Source organism: Raphanus sativus, chromosome 1 (assembly GCF_000801105.2).
Source record: "Raphanus sativus cultivar WK10039 chromosome 1, ASM80110v3, whole genome shotgun sequence".
Taxonomy (NCBI): Eukaryota; Viridiplantae; Streptophyta; class Magnoliopsida; order Brassicales; family Brassicaceae; genus Raphanus; species Raphanus sativus.
This window is the reverse complement of record NC_079511.1, coordinates 23225093-23248983: the sequence shown is the minus strand read 5'-3', so window position 1 is coordinate 23248983 and position 23891 is coordinate 23225093. Positions and strand designations below refer to the sequence as shown.

Sequence of the window (23891 nt, the reverse complement as noted above, 5' to 3'; positions counted from 1 at the left end):
AAGAAAAAAGATCGATCCTATTCATTTCAGAGAGATGTTCTCTACAAGCCTCTCCAAATGATACCATCAAGCTGTTATTTTGATGATATGTCACATAAATGATTTTGAAGGAACACATTGATTAATAACCAGTTTTCTCTGTATATCTGGACCTAACTTGAACCAAGACATAATGTGGAAAGAGTTTTTAGAGACTGGTCAGAAAGGAGATAGGTTCATATTCTGTTGTTATTGATGGGAAAGACGTTCTTATTATTCATTTGAAAAATAAACACACTCAAATCCAATGTACAAACATTTTATTGTTGAATTAAGGAGAAAGAAGACTCGTAAAAGGCTGGTGATTGAGTGAAAGCTTCTTCAAACTTTTGACTAATCCACCAAATCAAGAAAGGCCACGAACTTTTCCAGTGACAGTGTCAATGTCGATCTCATAGAAGCAAGGTCTTGTCGGAAGTCCAGGCATTGTACTCATCGTACCAACCAGTGGATATATGAATCCAGCACCAATGCTTCCCCTTACGTCCCTTATAGGCAACACAAACCCTGAAGGTGCTCCTTTCTTCGATGCATCGTGAGAGAACGAGTATTGCGTCTTAGACATGCATATAGGAAGGTTGGAGAAGCCTTGTTGAGTGTACATCTCAATCTGCTTCTCAGCCTGCATTCACAGATCACAACCTCAGAAATATAAAGTCCCAGAAGAGGAAAGAACAGATTCTTCAATTACCTGGTCTGAGTATTCAACACCACTGGCTCCATACGACTTGGCTATGGCCTCAATCTTGTCTTTGATGCTGATCTCCAATGGGTAGAGAAACCTAAGTGGCTGAGTAACGTTTTGACAAGCTTTCTCAACAGCAATACCAAGATCAACCTACAACAAGACAATTCATCTTTCAATGTGGTTGAGACTGCAAAAAGAAACTGTTAAAAAGTTTAGAAGATTTTTACCGCTCCTTTGCCACCATGAGCATGGTGGGAACAAATCACAGCATCAAAAGCACCAGCATCCATAGAAAACTTCTTTACTGCATTCAGCTCTGCTTCTGTATCCGTTGAGAACATATTCACAGCAACAACAACATTCACACCGTATGATCTAGTGTTTGAAATATGCTTTGCTAGATTCACACATCCAGCTTCAACCAAGGAAACATTCTCGCTCACGTAGGCGTGGTCAAGAGGCCTCCCGGCGACAACATCAGGCCCACCACCATGCATCTTCAAGGCCCTAACGGTGGCCACAACGATCGCACACTGAGGCGTCAGCCCGCTGTAACGGCACTTAATGTTCATGAACTTCTCCGTTCCAATGTCAGAACCAAAACCAGCTTCCGTCACCACGAACCCACCAGGTCCCACCAGCTTCAACGCGATCTTATCCGCAACTATAGACGAGTTCCCATGAGCTATGTTTGCAAAGGGACCAGCGTGAACAAGGACAGGCGTTCCTTCGAGCGTCTGCATGAGCGTGGGGTGAATAGCGTCTTTCATCAGAACAGTCAATGCTCCTCCAACACCGAGATCATCAGCTGTAATCGGTTCCCCGGCCTTGCTGTTACCAATCACCATTTTGCCAAGCCTCTCTCTCATGTCACCAAGAGAGGTCGTCAAAGCCAACACAGCCATAATCTCACTAGCCACAGAGATATCAAACCCTGTCTCTCTAGTCATCCCTTTCTCCTCAGGTCCCTGACCGATAGTGATCTTCCTCAAGAACCGATCATTCACATCCATCACTCTCCTCCAGGTAATAGAATCAGGATCGATATCAAGCCTCGCAAACTTCTTAACCTCCTCGGGAGTAAGCTCCTCGGGACTGGTCTTGGAGATCCCAAGCTTAGTCAACCTCCTAAACATAATATCACTGAAGCTACGCTTCCCTTCTTTGTTCACAGGACACAGCCTGTTGAAAAGAGCCTTGTCCGACTGAGACGCCTCGTGGAAGATCCGAGTGTCGATGGCAGCAGCTAAGAGGTTGTTGGAGGCAGTGATGGCGTGGATGTCTCCAGTGAGATGAAGATTGAACTCATCCATGGGAATCACCTGGCTGTACCCACCACCAGCTGCACCTCCTTTGATACCAAAGGTAGGTCCTTGTGAGGGTTGGCGAAGACAAGTAACAACCTTCTTGTCTAGGTAAGCGCCTAGGGCTTGGCAAAGGCCAACAGTGGTGGTGGACTTGCCTTCTCCGAGAGGAGTTGGAGTAATCCCTCCGACGACTACGTAGTAGCCGTCTTCTCGATCTTTAAGCTCATCAAACGCAGACAACAGAACCTAACAAGTTAACAGAGATCATCATCAGTTGATTAGATCAGAACATTATAAAAACATCAAAGAACACAAAACATAATCAAAAACAGTTTTTTTTCTTTTCGAACAAGTTAAATCGTGTAGACAAAAACAGAGTTTGGTCGGATCGGGAAGAAAGAAAAGACCTTGGCTTTGTATTTGCCATAGAGATCGTAGTGAAGTGGGCTGAGATTGAGATCTTTGGCAATCTCGGCGATGTGTAGAGGCTCGACGGAGTTGGCTATGTCGATGTCGGCGGGGACTGGCGAAACGACCTGAAGCTTCCTTGATGATGAACTCATCCTTATCTCGCTGTTGTGCTCTCTAGACTGATGATAGAAGAAAAGTCTTCCTCCTTTTTGGTATTGGTGATAAAAATGGAGGATGACTATGAGATGATGTTTTGTTTCGTCCTTTTCAGCTTTTAATAATTCAAAAGGATATAGTATTATAATAATTGATGGTCGTTAAATGACGGTTCCGTCCTTAGTAATCTATCGGCTATCTATCAATGCCCATGTTTGTTGATTTTTCTTTCAGAGTAGATAAGAAAGAGATCACAAACTCTAGTTACTAGCTAGTACAGACTTGAAATCCTTGTTTGTTTTTGTTTGAATGATCTAATGAGCCCTCACATTGGACTCTGCTTTATTGATGGATAGCCGGTGTAGTTTGAATCTTGAAGCTTAAATAGAGGAGTTTCTACCATTCTTGGAAGTATACTAGTGGATGGTAAATAATAAATGATATGTTGATAATATGGTCATTTTTCATTGAAGTTGTTTAATCATATTTTTGAATTCAAGGTTGTGGGATGTTATTTGAATCAATCTATGAGATCATTAATATTTTATTCTAGTTGTTTCATAAGAATAATATTTTTCATTTGTTCACGCATGATAAGAAAACATATTAACTCTTTATTCTAAATGAAGAAAAATTTTATATCAATTTTCATTAAAGTTAAATTAATATTAATTTCAATAAAGAGATGTTTTGAAGATAATAATTATATCTTTGATTAACATGTTTTTCCATAACTTCTATATGGAGCTAGGCCTCGGCATTTCGGGTATCGGTTCGGTTCAGTTTGGGTATTTCGGGTTTCGGATAGTTCGGATATGGGGATAGAGGATCCACTGAATACTTAACTTTTTTTCGGTTCGGTTTGGTTCGGATAGTTTCGGGTTCGGGTCGGTTCGGATAGTAAAACTAGGAACCGAAAAATACCTGAAATAATTTCGGTTCTCATTTGGTTCTGGTTCGAGTTCGGATAGTTCGGGTAATTCGGATAGTTCGGATAAAATATTAGTTATTTAGGATAAAATATCAAATAATTATGATGATTTAGATAAAAAGTTTGAATATTTTGGATTATTTTGGATATTTCGGATAAAATTATCCGGATACTTTTGGATAGTTCGGATAATTCGGATATTTTATAATAATTTAGTTATCTTCAAATATTTTTGGATTCTTTTAAGAAATTTTTTAGTTATAAATATATATTTAGTTATGTTATATGTATATATAATTAATATTTTTATATATTCGGGTATCCGTTCGGTTCTCGGTTCGGTTCCGGTTCGGTTCGGTTATTTCGGATGTAAAAATATAGGAACCATGCGGGTATTTGAAGGTCCTCGGTTCGGTTCGGGTTCGGATATTTCGGTTTTGTATGTATATAGAACCTAATTTCTCTAATTTTAAAGTCCATTCAACAACCAATTTGAATCATTTAGACACTAAAAGTGAAATTCATCCAGATGGATCATCCAGATGACTTTGAGAAATCTATCTTATTAAAGGGGTGTTATTGGTTTGTATATTTTAATGGATTCATAAATTCAAACCAAATCTAGTGTTTAGGTTCTATCATTTTAAAATCCAATTTCAAATACGTTGTTATTGGGTTTGTGATTTTAAAATAGATTTTAAAATCAAGTGTTATTCAATAGTATAGATTTGTTTATAGATTTCATTTGAATTTGGATTTGAGTGGATTTATAAATATTTTTAAAGGTAAAAGTTAAAGGAGCAAATATTGAGTTGAACCTAGTTATTTGATTGGATTTGTATTAATAAATGTTGATTGATATATTGATTCACATGATTGAGTCTTCCTCACCAGAGACTCGCAGCCTTCTGGAAAGTGAGACAGTGGCTGTTCCGTGGATGGGGGGTGGAGTTTGCTTATCGAAGTAGAGAGCCTTGGATTGTTGTACTTTATGTTCCGTGGTGTCCCTTTTGTCAAGCTATGGAAGCCTCGTATGATGAACTGGTTGATAAACTGGCTGGAAGTGGGATTAAGGTTGCCAAGTTCAGAGCCAATGGTGGCCAGAAGGAGTTTGCTAAGCAGGGGTTGCAGCTCGGTACCTTCCCGACGATACTAGTCTTCCCTAAGAACTCTTCAAGACCGATCAAGTATCCTTCTGAAAAGAGAGACGTTGATTATTTGACTTCATTCTTGAAACTTGTACGGTAAAGAAACCGCAAAACCAGTTGACACTTCCATGAGAATGGAGAGATCAAACAAGAACCATTTCATCTCGTTCCAGAATGCTAGAACAGATGAAAGCTAGTGTCTGTGAGGCTTTGGTGCCTCTTGGGCCATCTGGTGGGCTCGCTCATGAGCTTCGTACAAGACCTGAAGAGATAAGAAGATTGTGTTAGTTCCATCATTATCTAGGAAGTTTATAAAGCCTTACAAACTTAGGATAAGTATGTTATTCCTTTTACATCAAGGAATCACATTAGCAATCTAGTATAAATATAGGTCGAGACTCTCATTGTAAGATACAACAATACATATAATCTTTCATAGAACACGCAACTAGTGCGAGGCTTGTAATCTTTTCGATTCATAGTGATATAGAGTTTTTCTCCGGTTTGGAGTTGGACTCACTAAACATATCGGTGCATTGTTTCGTTTACAAGAACTGCCAAGGTCGAGTCTCTACAAGTGGTATCAGAGCTTAGGCTAACAGAGATCCTAGTTACAGATATTCGAAGGCAAGGTTCAATAAACAAGCAAGGAGAATTCTTATCTGGTGTGGTGAAGAAGACTCAGCTCGTTGGTATTGAATCTTGACGGTTCCGGCATGTTACAGCAACCTGAAAACAAAAGAAACAACAGTTTACGGGTTAGATAGAGAGATGGAAGCAACTCCAAGGAAATTTGAAGTTGAGAAATTTGATGGGAAGGGTGATTTTGGTCTGTGGAAATACAAGATGCTATGTCAATTAGAGATCGTTGGTTTGGGCTCTGTTCTCAAGGAGAAAGAACCTTCTACGGATGATGAAGGCAACGGATGGCAGAAGGAAGTTAAACCTGATCCTAAAGAGCAAGAAAGAGAGCTGCGTACCAAGAATTTGATCAATATGTGCCTATCTGATCTCATTCTACGGAAGGTTATGAATAAGCCTACAGCCCTGGCTATGTGGAAGGCTCTAGAAGCAGAGTATCAGACTAAAACATTACCAAATCGAATCTACATGAAGCAGAGATATGCAGGTTTTAGAATGGAAGAACACAAGACCATTGAGGAGAACTTGGATGTGTTTCTAAAACTTGTGGCTGATTAGCAAGTCTTGACATTAAGATCAGTGAAGAAGATCAAGCTATACAGATCTTAACAAGTCTACCTAAGCAATATGAATCTCTTGTTGATGCATTAAAGTACGGTAGCGGAAAGGAAAATTTAACAGTCCGTGATGTTACAAGCTCTAATTAAAATTTTGGCTGCTTATTAAACCAAACTGAGAATCGGATGAGTACCAGAAAATATTCAGAATATAAATATATATAGTGATACTTAATAAAATTCTAATACCTAAAACTAAAATAATAAATTAATCAAATTAGTTATTTTTGGTTATTCTAATTTTTTTTGTATAAAATGGCATGCCTAATTTTGATAAGCAGCCAAAATTTTCTCTGTTTAGAAAATATCCAAATGGGAATTAAACCCAAAACGCTTTAGGTCCAAATGAGAAAATGCCCAAATTAGTTTGGCCTAATGAATTAAACAGATAACTTGGAAAAGAAGCCAAGAGATTCACAACGGAGAAAGTAAAAATAAAAAGAGAGCAACAGATAATAAGAGTTTCAGACTTTCAGATAATAATGTAGTTACAGCTACCTAAAGCCACCTAAAATTCCATGCTAAGGAAATAATGACTGGTAGTTACCTGATTACGTATAAATATTCAGTCAAATTAACTCAAAAGAAAACAGAAAGATTGGCTAAGAAGAAACACATAAAAGATAATAAAATGATGAAAGGAGATGGTTGGAATGTGAAGGATTTGGAGATGGTTGGAATGTGAAGGATTTGGAGATGGATGCTCTGAGAAACCTTGTAAACAGCTACACTGAGGTACTGCACTGTTTCACTGTTTAGTTTTAGGTTTTTATTTTTCAAAACTGATTGAAATTATTTCTTTTCACAGCGTCATTCAAATACATCGGTTGTGGCGTTGAAGCGTATAATTGTTGTTGTGGAAACTTTGTTGAAGGAAAACAAAGACGGGGTTAGCTTGTTGGGTTTAGCAAGAGAGAAACATCCATCGCCCACTTTGTCAGAGGAAGCCGAACGAGAGATGTTGATCTCTCATGTCCTTGAGTTGATCAATGTCATCGTGTCTGATTTTGATATGATGAAGAACGGTTTCAACAAAGTGGTGGATCCAAGGTATGTGAAGCCCAATGTTGTGACTCTCCGAGCTTTGGTGGATAATCATCGGTCCAAGATGTTAAAGACAATTGATGAATTGGTGCTTAAAGAGCTCAAGACTCAGAAGGCTGAAGACACTGCTATTGCCATTGAGAGGGCTAGTTCAAGAACAGTGGGATATTTAATGGACAAACTTGTGCTTGGTGTTTTGGAAAACCCAAATCCACTCGAGTCCCTAAGTAAGCTGAAGCGTATACAAGAATGTCTTTGCGATGTGATCTCCTTCGGAAGAAACTTCATCGTGACCCACCGTTTCGTGCCACAGCCAAAATCATTTCCGGACGCACATCTCTCGCAGTCTGTAGAGCAGGGTTCACCCATGCCTTTGGTGCAACAGCATGTCTCAGATACTTTGCAAATGATTGATTTAGTTGGTGATTGTCTGGATTTGATAAAAAAAATGTGATCTTGGCAACTTGAGGAATGATGAATTGGAAGAAGTATCTCAGTTGGTCACAAAAATCGTGTCTACTTTGGAACAGAGGGCTTTTGAAGAGGGAGTTGTGTACCCAGTAGAAGAAGACTGGTAGGCGTTTGCAGAGGAAAGGAGTTGGATATGAAGAGATAGACAAAAGTAAGTATATGTGTGTGTTTCTTTGTATATTTTTATGCCGTTTGACATTAGTAGTCACAGTTGTGTGTGTGTCTTTGAAACTGAAACTGAAACTGTTGACAGTTAATGTGATGACATTGCTTCGTATTATAAAATAATCCCTTGTGCTAGAGAAAGTACTACTCCATTTTTTGTATGTACTGAATGTTGGGCCATTATTTAATGGCAGATTGGTGAAAACGAAATGGGCCATTGGGTCAATAATATAAAGAGCCTTTGAGGCATAATATTAATGAAGAGAAGTGGGGAAAGTCCCACATCGGGGAAAAATGGAGCAAGGGAGTAGTATATATATGTACTCACTCTAACTCATGTTCAAATGACGCACATGAGAGGATAGGCTCGCCCCCCGCGCGCGCGCCGCCGCCGCCGTCCGGCTCGGCTCGGCGTGGTCTTGGGTGGAGGGTCTCTGGCCCGATAAGAATATTCTTTTTGGACCAAGTTAAGCCCAACGTTTGACCCATTTAATTCTCAAAAACAACATGCATTTTATTTTGAAACGACATGTAGTTTGTCTAGAAAATAAAAACGCCATGCAGTTTGTTTTGTATATTTAAACGAGATAAGAGATAAGAGAGAGAGTCTTGCGGAGGAAGTTCGCAACTCAACTTCCCTCGATCTCCGCGAGATTTCCGTCCACATGCAGCTGCTGTTGCGGGAAGTGGCTCGTCTCTTTCTCTTTAAATATCGTCTCTCCTCTTCATTCATTACTGACTACGTTTACTTTTTTACTTTTCGCAAAACCAACAAAGAAACTCCCTTAGCGTAAGTCTATTTCCGAGAGTGTTTCGTAGATTATAGTTCGATAGGGCGTTCACGAGTGAAGCGTGAATCGTCTGCCATGGTTGTATCCTGGGACTCGATATTTCGCCAGTGCCCGTCTCACTACGGAGCGAATATTTAGAGTTAAGGAAAGAGATCATATCTCGCCTCCATGTTCATTTCGTTACTTTCCTTAACGTCGTTTTGTAAATATATATCGTTTCTATCGATTCCGTTTTCCAGCTTCTACAATCTTAACTCTAATTCGTTTTCTAAAGCTGTTTCGGGTCGATCTTACGGTTTATAAAACGGTCTTTTAAAGGATCTGTAAACGGTTTGTAGAACGGTGTTTGCAATTTGCTTTATAGCACTTCCGCGAAACGTTTCGTACATTTCTGCAACGTGTTTGCGATTTGCTCTCTAGCACTTCCGCGAAGCGTATTTTGCGAATTATCAAACGTGTTATATGAGAATCGTTTCCACGAACACTTTCTTAAGTGAGTTTGTGAAACGATCTAAAAGTCTACATAAACGGTTTCTGCAAACGCTTTAAGCGAATTGCAAAACATTTATTCAGACTTAAATCGATATGATTTGGTTCAAACACCAAAAATGAAAATCGATTTAGATTATTATTTTTATTTTTAATATTAATAATAATTTATTGTTGAATGGAGTACTAATCCGTTTTCATGTTTTCTCAATAGAAAAATGACGGATGCAAACAACACCCCCATTGACACTACCATCGCGCAAACTCCAATCAACGTTGCTGCAACTGATGTATCTGGTGTGACAACCGCTGGAAACATCACTGCTTCCTCAACCGCTGCAGCAACAACAACCACTACCCTTCCTGCGGGAAACAGTGCTGATGAAACCACGCGCCGTAGCTTGTTCGGTGCTGGTCTTTATCAAACGGGTTCAGTTCTAGGAACCTCAAGTGGTCCGGTTGCAGTACCAACTCCTCCGTCTGTGTCCAGCCTGTTCACTCAAGGACTGATGCCAGACCAGTTTGATGGCAAAAACTTTAAAACGTGGCAGAAGAAGATGATGTTCTTCCTAACAACGTTGAAGCTGGACAAGTTCATCCAGGAGGACAAGCCCCTTGTCCCTTACGGGATTGATGATGTACACACTCTCGCAAGTGTTGACATTTGGGTGCATTCTGACTTCGTCTGCAAAGGCTACATTTTGGGTCGCCTCATTGACCCATTGTACCGTGTCTACTGTGACATTCCAACGGCGAAGGAGCTATGGAGATCACTTGACAAGAAGTACAGAGGTGAGGACGCTGGCTGCCAGAAGTATGTGGTTGCAAAATTTCATGACTTCAAAATGGTGGATTCAAAACCCATCATGGATCAGGTGGAAGCGTTCCAGCTCATCTGCCATGAAATCAAAGCTGAAGGGATGTCCATCTGCGAGACATTCACAACTCTCAGCTTCATTGAAAAGCTTCCTCCAAGCTATGCGGATTTCAAGAACTACCTGAAGCACAAGAAGAAGAAGATGGGCCTTGAGGAGCTTATCATGAGGCTTCAGATGGAATCCAGGAACCGAATTGCTGACAAGATCAATGCTAAGGAGCATAGTGTCAACATGGCTGAGCACAAAGGCAAAGGAAAGGCACACGCCCATTCTCCAGCAAAGCCTTCGAAAACTGCTGCAGCACTGAAGGCTACTGGAAAAAACTTCAAGAACAAAGGCATTGAAATCAATGCGAATGTGGAGAGATTCAAGGGGAAGTGTCACTACTGCAACAAAGTGGGACACAAGACTGCTGAGTGTCGCAAGAAGATCAAAGATGAGAAGGCTCAGGCAAATCTCACTGAGGAGGATCTTGTTGCTGTGGTAACTGAAGCCAACATAGTTGAAAGCAACAACCCCAGGGAATGGTGGTATGACACTGGTGCAACCACCCACATTTGCACTGATAGGGCGATGTTCAGCACCTATCAGAAAAGCAAGACTCAGGAGAAGCTCATGATGGGAAACACTGCAGTCTCCAAGATTGAAGGACGCGGCAATGTGATTTTGAAGATGACATCTGGACGTGAGGTCACTCTGACAAATGTGAAGCATGTGCCTGACATGAGGAAAAACCTGGTCTCGGGAACCTTGCTCAGCAAGAATGGATTCGCCACAAGCTTTGAGGCGGATAAACTCGTGATTAGGAAGAATGGGATGTATTTGGGAAAGGGGTATGTTAAGGATGGACTGGTCAAGTTGAATGTAATGACCGTCCCTCCAAAAGTTGTAACTCCAAAAGTTTCAATGAATAAGAAAGAGCCAGTTGCTTATTTGGTTGAGTCTTTTAATATATGGCATGAAAGATTAGGCCATGTAAATAATAAATCTATACAAAGATTAATGAATTTAAATTTAATTCCCAAATTTAAAACGAGTAAACAAAAATGTGAAGTTTGCGTACAGGCTAAGCTCACAAAAACGCCCTCACCTCGTGTTGAAATAACTAATAAACCTCTAGATTTAATTCACACTGATTTATGTGATTTAAAATATATGCCAACTAGAGGAGGGAAAAAGTACTTTGTGACCTTCATAGATGACTGCACAAAATATTGTTATGTTTATCTTTTACATAGCAAAGATGAAACCTTAGATAAATTCAAAGAATTTAAACTCGAGGTCGAAAATCAGCTTAAAACAACTATTAAGGTAGTTAGAAGCGACAGAGGAGGCGAGTATGATGGTCCATTCAATTCATTTTGTAAGGAACATGGAATAATACATCAAACTACAGCCCCTTATTCACCAGAATCTAATGGAGTTGCTGAACGAAAAAATCGAACTCTTAAAGAGATGATGAATGCAATGTTGCAGGAATCTGGGTCACCCCAGAACATGTGGGGGGAAGCGTTGCTTACCACTAATTATATCCTCAACAAGATTCCACACAAAATAACTGGCAAAACTCCATATGAATTATGGAAAGGTAATTTACCTTCGTATAAATACCTCAAAGTGTGGAGGTGCTTAGCAAAAGTTGCAGTACCGCCACCAAAGAAGGTCACTATTGGACCTAAAACAGTGGATTGCATTTTCATCGGATATGCACATAATAGTACTGCGTATCGGTTTCTGGTACATGAATCTGAAATATCAGACATCCATAAAAATTCAGTCATGGAGTCTAGAAATGCATCTTTTTTCGAAAATATTTTTCCATACAAGGAAAAACATGGTTCAAAACGAACTCGAGAAGAAAGAGACAACGACAAGGACTCAGAAATTGAGACAAACGTTGAAGTTTCTATAAATGATATCTCAGAAAATGAAGAAAAAGATGAACCTCGGAGAAGCAAAAGAGATCGAAAGGAGAAATCTTTTGGTGATGATTTCCTAATGGCATTTCTAGTAGAAAATGTTCCAAAAACTTTGGCAGAAGCTATGGCTTCACCCGAAGCTCCGTTTTGGAATGAAGCTGTCAAAAGTGAATTCGATTCTATCATGCAAAATTACACATGGTACGTAACGGATTTACCACCTAGCTGCAAAGCATTAGGTAATAGATGGATAATAACACGAAAACCTGGTGGAAAATATAAAGCTAGGCTTGTAGTTCAAGGGTTCCGACAAAGGGAAGACTTTGACTATTTTGATACATATTCTCCAGTAACCAGAATAACATCTATAAGGTCGATGATAGCTATCGCAGCCTTAAGAGACTTAGAAATCCATCAAATGGATGTAAAAACAGCTTTTCTAAATGGTGATTTAGAAGAAGAAATTTACATGAAACAACCTGAGGGTCATGTCATTCCTGGACAGGAAGACAAAGTATGCCGACTTGTAAAGTCACTTTATGGGCTTAAACAAGCTCCTAAACAATGGCACGAAAAATTTGACAACACAATGATGTCAAATGGTTTCAAAATTAATGAATGTGATAAATGCATATACTACAAAATTACCAAAAATGCGTATGTTTTGTTATGTTTATATGTAGATGATATGCTTATTATTGGAAGCAATAAAGACATTATCAATCAAACAAAAAACATGCTCAAAGGAAAATTTGAGATGAAAGATTTGGGATTAGCAGATGTTATTCTCGGGGTTAAAATCATAAGAAATTCAAATGGAATTACTTTAACTCAATCTCATTATGCTGAAACAATATTAGAGAGATTTAAAAACTACTCTAATAGTACTGCAAAAACTCCGTTAGATCCCCAAATGCACTTGACAAAGAATTCAGGTGAAGCGGTTTCACAAAACGAGTATGCACGTGTGATCGGAAGTCTCATGTACTTGACCAATTGTACAAGACCAGATCTAGCGCATGCAGTAAACGTACTTAGTCGATATACAAGTAATCCAGGTCATACACACTGGAAAGCTATAACGAGAGTACTCAATTACTTGCGCTACACCAAAGATTTTGGGCTTCACTATGGTAAAGAACCAGCAGTTTTAGAAGGATACAGTGACGCTAACTGGATATCAGATTCTAAAAACTCAAAATCCACAAGTGGATATGTTTTTACACTAGGAGGAGCGGCAATATCTTGGAAATCTACCAAACAAACAGTGCTAGCTAGGTCAACTATGGAATCTGAGTTCATAGCATTAGACAAAGCAGCAGAAGAAGCTGAATGGCTTAGAAATTTTTTGGAAGATGTTCCTATGTGGGAGAAACCTGTACCAGCTATAAGAATACATTGTGATAGTCAATCAGCTATAGCTCGGGCTCAGAATAATCTCTACAATGGTAAATCTCGTCACATTAGAAGACGACATAAAACCATTAGACAACTTATCTCAACTGGTGTAATCACAATAGACTACATCAAATCGGCTGACAACCTAGCGGATCCATTTACTAAAGGTTTGCCACGAGATGTTGTTGCTAAATCATCAAAAGGAATGGGTTTAAAGCCTATAACTAATGAGGATGCTTGACTGCAACCCTACCTATCATGACTGGAGATCCCAAGACGTAGGTTCAAAGGGAAAACAAAATCAAGCAGAATCTAACCAAAGCACTTTGAGACAAAGTAATCTCATCCCAGCTCCTAAAGATGATAAGTGCTAACGAATGAGATAAGGATAAGTATATGCTTTTAATGATTCCATAGCTTCTAAAACGAAGTATTACTCAATACTTTTCATGGTCAATCACCTAATGAGTGTGAAATGAGGCCGTTTCTAGGAGAATGAATGCAAGGCTATATTCTCTAAGTTCACTCATGCAAACCAGGAATAGTTCAAGGCCACAATGAACACAATAGAGAACTAAGTTCTACGAGAAAATGAAGCTGCGTTATGCCTGTTGTCTCGGTCTACATAAAACACCGGTTGGTTCAAGACATCATGTTCACCTTCTGGTAAAGTAAACCCGACAGATATTAACTATGAGTGGTTCAAGGCTTAAAAATGCCACCTACTCAAACACAGTGATTTTTCGCAAACACTCTCGATAAGTTAGTTTGTCTAGCTTTAGTTTAAGTCTAGTCAGTAAATTTTTTTTTAGAGTCTATCGAGTCTGCATCTAGTCTGCATATGTTTAGAATCATTTCTATTCATGTGGGGGATTGTTGGGCCATTATTTAATGGCAGATTGGTGAAAACGAAATGGGCCATTGGGTCAATAATATAAAGAGCCTTTGAGGCATAATATTAATGAAGAGAAGTGAGGAAAGTCCCACATCAGGGAGAAATGGAGCAAGGGAGTAGTATATATATGTACTCACTCTAACTCATGTTCAAATGACGCACATGAGAGGATAGGCTCGCCCCCACGCGCGCGCCGCCGCCGCCGTCCGGCTCGGCGTGGGCGTGGGCGTGGGCGTGGGCGTGGGCTTGGGCTTGGGCTTGGGCTTGGGCTTGGGCTTGGGCTTGGGCTTGGGCTTGGGCCTTGGGTCTTGGGTCTTGGGTCTTGGGTCTTGGGTCTTGGGTGGAGGGCCTCTGGCCCGATAAGAATATTCTTTTTGGACCAAGTTAAGTCCAACGTTTGACCCATTTAATTCTCAAAAACAACATGCATTTTATTTTGAAACGACATGTAGTTTGTCTAGAAAATAAAAACGCCATGCAGTTTGTTTTGTATATTTAAACGAGATAAGAGATAAGAGAGAGAGTCTTGCGGAGGAAGTTCGATAAGAGAGAGAGTCTTGCGGAGGAAGTTCGCAACTCAACTTCCCTCGATCTCCGCGAGATTTCCGTCCACGTGCAGCTGCTGTTGCGGGAAGTGGCTCGTCTCCTTCTCTTTAAATATCGTCTCTCCTCTTCATTCATTACTGACTACGTTTACTTTTTTACTTTTCGCAAAACCAACAAAGAAACTCCCTTATCGTAAGTCTATTTCCGAGAGTGTTTCATAGATTATAGTTCGATAGGGCGTTCACGAGTGAAGCGTGAATCGTCTGCCATGGTTGTATCCTGGGACTCGATATTTCGCCAGTGCCCGTCTCACTACGGAGCGAATATTTAGAGTTAAGGAAAGAGATCATATCTCGCCTCCATGTTCATTTCGTTACTTTCCTTAACGTCGTTTTGTAAATATATATAGTTTGTATCGATTCCGTTTTCCAGCTTCTACACTGAAACTGGTATTGTGGAAATGCTCCGCCATGTCTCACACGCATACCATAAGTATCTCGGAACCAACGTTATCCAGGTCCCCAAAAGATATGCACTGAAACGCCTTGCTTTAAATTCGAGATGCCATGATTTTATATATCTCCTCTCCTTTCTTGTATCTCTGTTTTCCTTGTGCCAATATGTTGCACACAAAAACAAAAAAAGTAATCTGAAAGCAGAATCTGTTCCCCAACTGTTTTCTTGCTTCTGAAAGCAGAATCTTGGTCTTTGCCTATCAACGGAGAAGGGAGAAAGAGTTCAAGTGAAATAATGATTTTCAAGTCTGTTGGTTCATGAGACTTCTTATCTCAGTTGTAGTGAATCTTCTTTTCAAAAAAGCTTGAGTTGCCATTTATTGAGTAGTTGTAGTTTTGTTGTCAACCCGGGGTTTTAGATTTGTTCAAGAGTTGGATAAAGGTGTCAACAGAACCAAAAGATCATAATGATATAATATTAATATGTAAAATAAAAAAACATAACCATCTTATCTTACAAACCGTAAGTTAAAAAGAAGAGAAAAATAGACCAAGCATAATTTTTCAAACAGGACGATAAAATATATGGTTAAGAAAACAGCAACCACGAGAGCAAAGCAACTCCAAAGAACCGGACCGAGAGAGAGAGCTAATTATTTGCGAGCCTTCCGGGAAGCAAATGGCCTCTCGATGATTCTCGCAAATTATGGGTAATCATAAGAAGTTAACAACCCATTGAGTGCATGGGGATGTATGTATCCTCAGGTAGGACCATTTGATACCAAAATTGTGCCTTAGTGTCTGGTGGGTAATGACATGGAAACATGCAATGTTGATTTTTGTTTTTATTAGTATTATCTAATCCATTGAATTTGCTTTATAGAATCTTGCATTGGATGGTCCATAGTTTCTCCAAGTTATTTTGTTCTCCATTATCGTCCCTTCACAGTCTCTTTCCAGAATCATTGCAAAAACAACTTAGAGCATGATTATCCCTAAAGGGATCTTAATATTTTTTCTATTATTATTTTTTCGTTTTTCGTCAGAAGTTAAAAAAAAATAAAAATAAAAAAAAAGTGACCAATCAGGGCCACGTGGAGGCGCACAAACGATCTAAAAGTTGTCATGTTTCGCCTCTTGCGTAAGAGGTAGAAGAAGTGAGATTTTAAAATTTTGTGGGACCCACAATTAATTTATAATTTTTTTTTTTGTTAAACTCTTGCTAAGAGTCAGCGTTAATTATGCTCTTAGTATAGAAAACTTAAGATATCCCATAAATAATGAAATCATGTTAATTATGTGAGTGAAAAAAATGTTTATAACGTTATGAGTAAAGAAACTGGTAGCAGCATCTTTTGTTTTGTTTTCATTACAAACTCACAATTTATAACAATAAAACCAAACTTAATGTTAAACACACAATATATTTGTCGTCTGTTGAGACAGTATCAGTAGTTTGTTTGTTTCCATCAAAACCCCTTTTCCAAGGAGCAGAAAACAAAGTGAGAAGAGTTCCTTCACATCGATTGGCCATAGTAAGAACTCAACATAACCTACATACTGTGTTCACCGTGTGAGCACCGTGTGAGCCCATTTGATTTCAGAACTTACCTTCTAATGTTCTTTGAGGGAACAAGTATTCCTTCTCGCTTTTCAATGCTCTTGAATCGATTTATTGCAAGTGTGAAACATGCCTTTCAAAATAAAGAGGATGATTTCATCAGATTTTCGGCTGTCAAAGAAAATTCACAAGGACCATAAAAGTTTGTATCAGGGAAACAATATTGTATACCTTCAGCCTAAATATCCGAGAAGTCAATGCAAAATATCCGACTATCTGAGGTCAGCGAGACTTAATCTATAGTAAAGACTTTGTATCTCGTGACTTTCAGCTGTAGGACTGTATGATCAATCATCCTGCAGGATCAACTTTTGTTTTGATGATTAATTGACAAAAACAAAAGTGAGAGGTTTCTAATAAGTGGAAAAACCCTATATACAATATATAAGAGTTCAGCAGTTAGGATTCTCAAGGAATAACTCAGAGAATAAAATATTAATATTTCAATTCTATTTAAAATTTGCATAATGGTTTCTAGTCGAAATATTTTGCTTAAAGGTTGAAGAGTACGAAATATCGGTCATACTGATACATTAGCACAAATAGAAGCATTCAGTTCAGGTTTTGTGTATCTAACACTATGTCAACAGAACCACAGATCACCTGGACATAATGATATATATTAAAATGCATAAAAACATCAACCATCTTATCTTACCAACCATAAGTTAAAAGAAAGAAAAATAGACCAAACATGTCTCAAACCCCACACGATAAAATTAAACATCAACCATCTATCTTACAAATTCTTTTGGTTCCACATAATGTTCAAACCACACGATAAAACCACCGAGAGAGCTTATTGTTTGTGAGCCTTACAGGAAGCAAAGGTGAAAATTTCTGGGGTAACCATAAGACCCCAGGAGTGCATGGAGATGCATCCTATGGGTGGGGAGGCTGGCCTCTGACCAAATAATCGGCTGTGTATTCCCAATGCTCAGATTCTTCAACTTTACTATAGCCAATGGCATGAAACCAGGTGGTGAGGGATGTCATATCTTTGTAATCGAAGGGTAAGCGACTAGGAAGAACATCTCCGAGGAACTCAGATTCCTTCCAAACGATGAAGCTCTTGCCGTTCTCACTCCACGAGACAACTGAATCAGTTGAAGGATCATCCACCATCTCGTACACGTCTCTGATGAAAAGGGGTTGGCGTCGAATTGCTAAGGAAGGGGGAAGATCCTTCTTCGCAAGCCTACACATTTTTTTGTAGCAAGAAAGGCTGCTACTATCCAAGCCCTAAGTAACACACAAGACCATATTAAAATTATAACAAAAAAAAAAAAACACCGATCAAAAAAAAAAAAAAAAAAATGGACCTTGTTGTCGGTCTCAATCTTTCTAAGGTTGTCTTGCGACGGTTTAAGGTCAGGCTGACCTCTCATAAAATAAGGGCATGAATATTCGCATTTCTCAGATTGCGAAAAGCCTAAGTGTCCAAGGCCCCAGCTCGGAAGAAGAGCTTTTCTAAACTCCACTTCATCCCCAACGACGAAACTCTTGCCGTTCTCGCTCCACGAAACTATTGAATCTGTTGAAGGATCATCCACCATCTCATACAGTATACTGCGGTAATAAGAGACCAAGGTTTCTCCATTACTGTCACCATCCATCCTTGGTAATGAACCCTAAATCCAAAACATACGATCCAATTAATTATAAACTAGTTATAAGCAATATAAACACAATCATTAACAAACAATCATTCACAAATAATATGACGACAATCCAAAGAAATATTTGGCATATGATGAAAATCAAGAATCGAGATCCTAACCTCTTCCATTTGATGTTCCTTCGGCTAAGCTAGAAACAAAATTAATGTTACCCAACTAGGCCTGTTTCATACGAAACAGATAAGGCCCATCGACCGGCCCGTATACGCCTTAATTGGTCGGCCCGTCCTTTTCCATAATACAGTTTCACTAACTAAACTAAACAATGTCTTGTAAATTCTTTTCTTTTTCTTTTCAAGACAGTATAAGTGAATAAATTGTAAATTCATTCATACCTTCAAGTGAATTTAACAAAAACTATGTTGTTACTGATTAAAAAAAAACTATACCCTCAAATTAAATCCGGTTCTCATTTTGTAGTTGCAGTTTTCTCAAATTATCTATGAGAATCGAAAGAACATACGGCAAAGAAGTGTAGTGACTTCTTCTGTACAAGGAAAAATGAATTCATATGGTTTTTTGCGTGTCTCTCTTTTCTTTAGTGACAGGATGACATAGGTTTATTGAGTGATCTCTGTCACTGGAACCAAAAAAATGTCATCATCGCAACCTGTTGCTGACCAAAAATTTCGGGTCAATGTATATGACTTATTTTATATTTTCTACCATATTTAACTATAATACAGAATGAACCAATTAAATATTGTACTAACATCCAAAGGTTATAATGTGATGCTGATGGTGGTGGTTACATATATTATTTGTTCACGCATGATAAGAAAACATATTAACTCTTTATTCTAAATGAATAAATTTTTTATATCATTTTCATTAAAGTTAAATTAATATTAATTTCAATAAAGAGATGTTTTGAAGATAATAATTCTATCTTTGATTAACATGTTTTTCCATAAGTTCTATATGGAGCATTTGATTGCCCATCCATTCTTTTAATAGCTAAACATTCGGATAAGAGCCGCGCCTTGCGCAGAATAAAGTTGTTATTTTTAATATGTTTTGGAGAATGAAACAATAATTCGGTTTCATTTGGGATTATGAGTGTTCAATCCGGATATCAGATTGGTTTTGGTTCGGTTCGGTTTTTTCGGTATTTCAGTTAGTAAAATATAACTATTATTTTAAATCCATATTTACTTCGGTTCGATTTGGTTTATTTACCGTCGTTTTCAGTTTATTCGGTTTTATACCAAAAAAACATAATTATTTAATTTGAGATCATATTATATGTTGTACGAATTTTAGAGTCATGTTGTCAAAAAATCATTTAACTAAAAGATATTATATATAGATAAATAAAAGAATAAAAAACAAAAAAATGCTTCTATCAGCTAATAAAATAATTGAATCTAGAGTTAATATCAAAGCTCTAAATTAAAAAAAAAAGATAAAAGAGAAACATGAAAGAATTTTTTTTCTATTCTTCCATATTTAGTGTTCATCAAATTAATATGTCTTCGAATGAACACAACTCTGTTTGTTTAAAGATATAAAAAAGTTGTAAAAAATTTCAACTAATTATTGTCCATAAAATTTATAATATTTACTTCAACTTAGTTACTGTTAAAATAAAGCAAAAAGATAAAAAAAAAACTAAGAATATAAGAAGCCTCAGTTGCAGTAAAATTATTACTTAATTATAGTTCAAGTGATTCAAGTGATTTACAAATTATAATTATAGTTCAACTCATATAAAAATAGATATTATTCATGCATCGTTATAAATATTGATATATGGGTTTTTCACATCATTGTACATACGTTTTCATTTGTTTCAAGTCACTAATTCGTGTCAGTCTAAGTCCTTTTTGACCTTTTACAGGTCTGGAGTTAGCAGAAGAAAGAAGAGAGGTGCCTGATGAAAAGAAGTCCTTTTGGAGCATTCCTGCGGAGAACACTCAAGAGAACAGTCCCGAGACTGATCTCTCTCAAGCGGAACAAGCAGACGGAGTGATCCGGTGATTGTTCCAGACAAATATGGAAACTCCTATTTTCGGGAATTGAAGCCCTGTTGCCCTAATCTCTTTCTTCTGATTGGCGCCTCCATATAAAACGCCACCTATCTATTTTCTATTTTTTTTACGCTAGTTTTTACAAGAGACACTGAGTATTTGCGATCTGCAACTTGTAAGGGAGAAGAACCAATCTCTCATAGAGAAGATCATCTGAACCCTATTGTTTCATACTCTGTTCTTATGCAATTTTATTCAGGATTTATGTCTTTGTCTATGTGCATCATGATCGAGTAGTGACCTTGCTCGCCTAGGGTTTTTAGGGTGTTGAGACATGAGCTAAACATAGATAAGCGCGATCCATAACTGTTCTTCATTCATACTGTTCTTACTGCTTTCATTAAACTGATCACTTGATGTTAGATCACTAGTTCATCACCTAGTTAACCGCTTAGGATGATAACTTGACATGTAATTGAATGAGCTTAGTATCCCTAATCAGCGAAAGTAGATATTAGGGTGGTAAGTGAACTGATCGACCTGTTCTCTAAAGCTTGCAATCGATCCTCATCCCAACGACAGTTAGGTGGTGAGATCGATCTGCAAAGCGATCACTGCCACGACAGTGGAGTGTTCCAGCTTAGTGATCCGAGTTCTAGAAAGCACTTCATCGCGCTTGAATAATTGTTTGGCTCCAATTCAACACCAACATGAAATACCCTAGGCTAGCTCTTGTTTTATTGAATCAATCTCGTGTTTATTTTGCTTGTTTACTATCGCCTATTTCAACCAAATCATATCTTCTTCTTAGCTTGATTCTGAAACTTATAGAACTAGAGTGTGACTGGTCCTCTGGATTTGAATCTCAAGTACTACAATTGCAACTGTTAACTTGGCAGTAGCAAGGATTCATTTTTAGTGTATCAAGTTTTGGCGCCGTTGCGACGGGGACCAGATTTTTTACCTCTAATTTTCGGTTTCATATCTAGTCTAAGATATCTAACTCGTGTTATTTTCTTTGTTTCAGCTGATGATCCAGGTGCATGACCAGTAGACATACTCGGAGCAACGCACAAGGACCATTACATCAGCTTTCTAACGAGGAACTAGCGAGATTGGAACGACAGAACGTCAACAGCCGAGATCAACGAACACCAACATGGGTGATCATCCAGATGATCTCACTGCTGCGTTTGCACTCATGCAACAGCAGATGCAGCAGATGCAGCAGACGATCCAAGCGCAGCAAGCTGCTGCCGAGCAAGCTGCTCTGAATGCTGCGAACCAACAGGAGGGAGTGTGTCCAGATCGGCCAGAGAAACTTACTGCGTAATCTGCCCGCTACGCGATCTGCCATAAACCCTCCACCGTGCACAAGGCAAGACTTCGAGATCAAGCCAGCCTTGATAAGTCTAGTGCAAAGGAAGATCTTCAATGGGCTTCCTGCTGAGATACCGATGGACCACATCGAGCACTTTTGAGAAGATGTGTGGTTTCACTAAAGCGAATGGAGTACACCCGATTACATCAAGTGTACTCTGTTCCCTTTCTCTCTTGATGGGAAAGCTGTTCGCTGGCTTGATTCACTACCCACCGGATCACTCACCACTTGGGAACAAGTCCGAGAAGCTTTCTTAAGCCACTTCTACACGAAATCGAAGACAGCAGCTCTGAGACAGAAGATCGTGACCTTCAAACAGCTGGTAGACGAGCCGTTCTGTGATGCTTGGGAGCGATTCAATGTCTACCGCAGAGAATGCCCACATCACGGTTTTGAGGAAGACTATCTGCTGGGAGTGTTCTACGATGGAGTAGGCTGGGAGTACAGGAACGCTTTGAACTCAGCCAGTAAAGGAGATTTCATGACTCAGTCCCACTCAAGGTGCATTCGAGTTGATTGAGAACATGGCCTCAAAGCTCAGCCGACAATAACCGCGAGACTGATCGCACTCAGAAGGTGAAGAGCATCGACAACAGCAAGATTGATGAGCTCTCTGCCCAAAGTGTCGACCAGCTGATTAAGAGTAACCAGAACCAAGTCTTCATCATGGAAGAATCCCCACAGGATAAAGCTACCGCAGAAGGCACATCAGAGGCAGATCAGTCGGCTGAGGATCAGCATGAAGTGAGGTTATGTGAATGGGCAAGGATGGCAGTTCAAGAACTATCACCCGAACCTAACGTGAGGAACAATCCCCACCTGTTCAAATGCCCCTAAACCAGACGATAAAGCTCAAGGGAACCAAGGTCAGAACAGTGGATATCAAAGGCCTTATGGCAATCAGGGAAGAACCTTTGTCCTTAACCCAGCTCAGAATGCTCAGTTCCACAGCCAGAAACAGCCGGTTAATCAGCAAGCTGCCACAACCGACTCAGACTGCTCCGCATGATGACATGAAGAGTCTCGCCAATATGATGAGCCAGCTGCTCCAAGGACAGCAGATCCAAGGGACAGCACTGAACCAGGTCACAAACGACATCAACACCAGGATGAATCATATGTTTCAATGACCTGAGTGTGAAGTATGACAATGTCTCAGCCATAATGAGACAGATGGATATTCAGATTGCTCAGACTGCTGAGAACGTGAAGAGACAGCAAGGAACTCTCCCTGGGAAAACAGACAAGAATCCCAAGGAGTGCATGCAGTAGGGTTGAGGAGTGGAAAGCAACTGCCTGATCTAGACCCCAGGAGATTCACATCGGCTGAGAAAGGAAGGCAGAAGGAGTCGGATCAGCCATCTAAAGCCTGTACCCACAGGTGAGATGATGCAGAACAACCTACTGAGACTGTTCCGACGGAAGCAGAGCGACCCGCTGGGGTTGTTCCACCGACTGCAGCGCCCTTCTCCTGCTCGTCAGTATGTGCCAAAAGTTCCTTACCCTGTTCCAGCTAAGGCTACACGCAAGGATAAGGAAGAGATGAAGTGCAGGAAGATGTTAGAAGACCTAACTGTCAAGCTCCCTCTGATGAGTGCGATCCAGATGATACCATCCATGCGCAGCTTTGTCAAAGGACTGATCTCTGGGAGATATCTGATGACAATGAGTTCATGATTGTCTCTAAGGAGTGCAGCGCGGTGCTCCAGAACAGAAGGATCAAGAAGATGGGTGATCCGGGAAAGTTTGTTCTCTCGGTTCAGATTGGGAAGAACACTTTTCTCATGCTCATTGGTCGATCTAGGGTCGAGCATAAACCTCATGCCATACACTGTGGCTAAGCGCCTTGGATACTCGGACTTCAAGCCTACCAATGTCCCCCTAGTGTTTTGCTGATCGATCTGTCAAGTCTCCAGTTGGGATCCTAGAGGATCTTCAAGTTCTGGTCGGAAACACCCTTGTTCCTGCCGATTTCGTTGTTCTGGAAGTTGAGGGAAGATTCCAATGACCCTCTGATCCTAGGCAGACCATTCCTCTGCAACCGTTGGAGCTATCATTGATGTCCGACAAGGGAAGATCGATCTCCACCTTGGATATTGTGATGAAGTTTGAGATGGATCAGATGCTCAAGAGCCGATGCTGGATGGACAAACCTTCACTGTCCAAGAAGATGGTGATCCCTAGAGCCGCATGAAGGTATGATCGAGGAGATTCTCACCGAGGATCCACTTGAACTCGCCTTAGTCAGAG

The 23891-nt window shown here is 39.5% G+C and overlaps 2 protein-coding genes and 1 non-coding gene across 3 annotated transcripts; all 3 read right to left on the bottom strand.

Annotated features, from left to right (window-relative positions):
* Nucleotides 1–220: 220 nt before the first annotated feature.
* Nucleotides 221–2682, bottom strand: LOC108808534 (formate--tetrahydrofolate ligase). The gene is made up of 4 exons (XM_018580663.2): nucleotides 2442–2682; nucleotides 955–2280; nucleotides 731–877; nucleotides 221–661 (listed from the first exon to the last, which is right to left on the bottom strand). Exons 1-4 carry the CDS (start codon nucleotides 2595–2597, stop codon nucleotides 386–388), a joined length of 1905 nt encoding a protein of 634 aa, XP_018436165.2. The 5' UTR covers nucleotides 2598–2682; the 3' UTR covers nucleotides 221–385.
* A 14624-nt stretch (nucleotides 2683–17306) lies between these two features.
* On the bottom strand, nucleotides 17307–18409 carry LOC108856905 (heat shock factor protein-like). Its single transcript, XM_018630810.2, has 3 exons — nucleotides 18392–18409; nucleotides 17934–18242; nucleotides 17307–17853 (listed from the first exon to the last, which is right to left on the bottom strand). The coding sequence occupies exons 1-3, from the start codon at nucleotides 18398–18400 to the stop codon at nucleotides 17494–17496; spliced, it is 678 nt and encodes a 225-aa protein (XP_018486312.2). The 5' UTR covers nucleotides 18401–18409; the 3' UTR covers nucleotides 17307–17493.
* A 3518-nt stretch (nucleotides 18410–21927) lies between these two features.
* LOC130497959 (small nucleolar RNA R71) lies at nucleotides 21928–22034 on the bottom strand. The gene has a single exon (XR_008936998.1). It is a non-coding gene; the product is annotated as a small nucleolar RNA R71 (small nucleolar RNA).
* Between the last annotated feature and the right edge of the window lie 1857 nt (nucleotides 22035–23891).

Coding starts and splice junctions, on each gene's coding strand:
- LOC108808534 (XM_018580663.2), bottom strand. CDS start 2,597: ATGAGTTCATCATCAAGGAAGCTTCAGGTCGTTTCGCCAGTCCCCGCC. Junction 2,281..2,441: donor ATGGCAAATACAAAGCCAAG/GTCTTTTCTTTC, acceptor TTAACTTGTTAG/GTTCTGTTGTCTGCGTTTGA. Junction 878..954: donor CTCATGGTGGCAAAGGAGCG/GTAAAAATCTTC, acceptor GTCTTGTTGTAG/GTTGATCTTGGTATTGCTGT.
- LOC108856905 (XM_018630810.2), bottom strand. Junction 17,854..17,933: donor AGATTGAGACCGACAACAAG/GTCCATTTTTTT, acceptor TGTGTTACTTAG/GGCTTGGATAGTAGCAGCCT.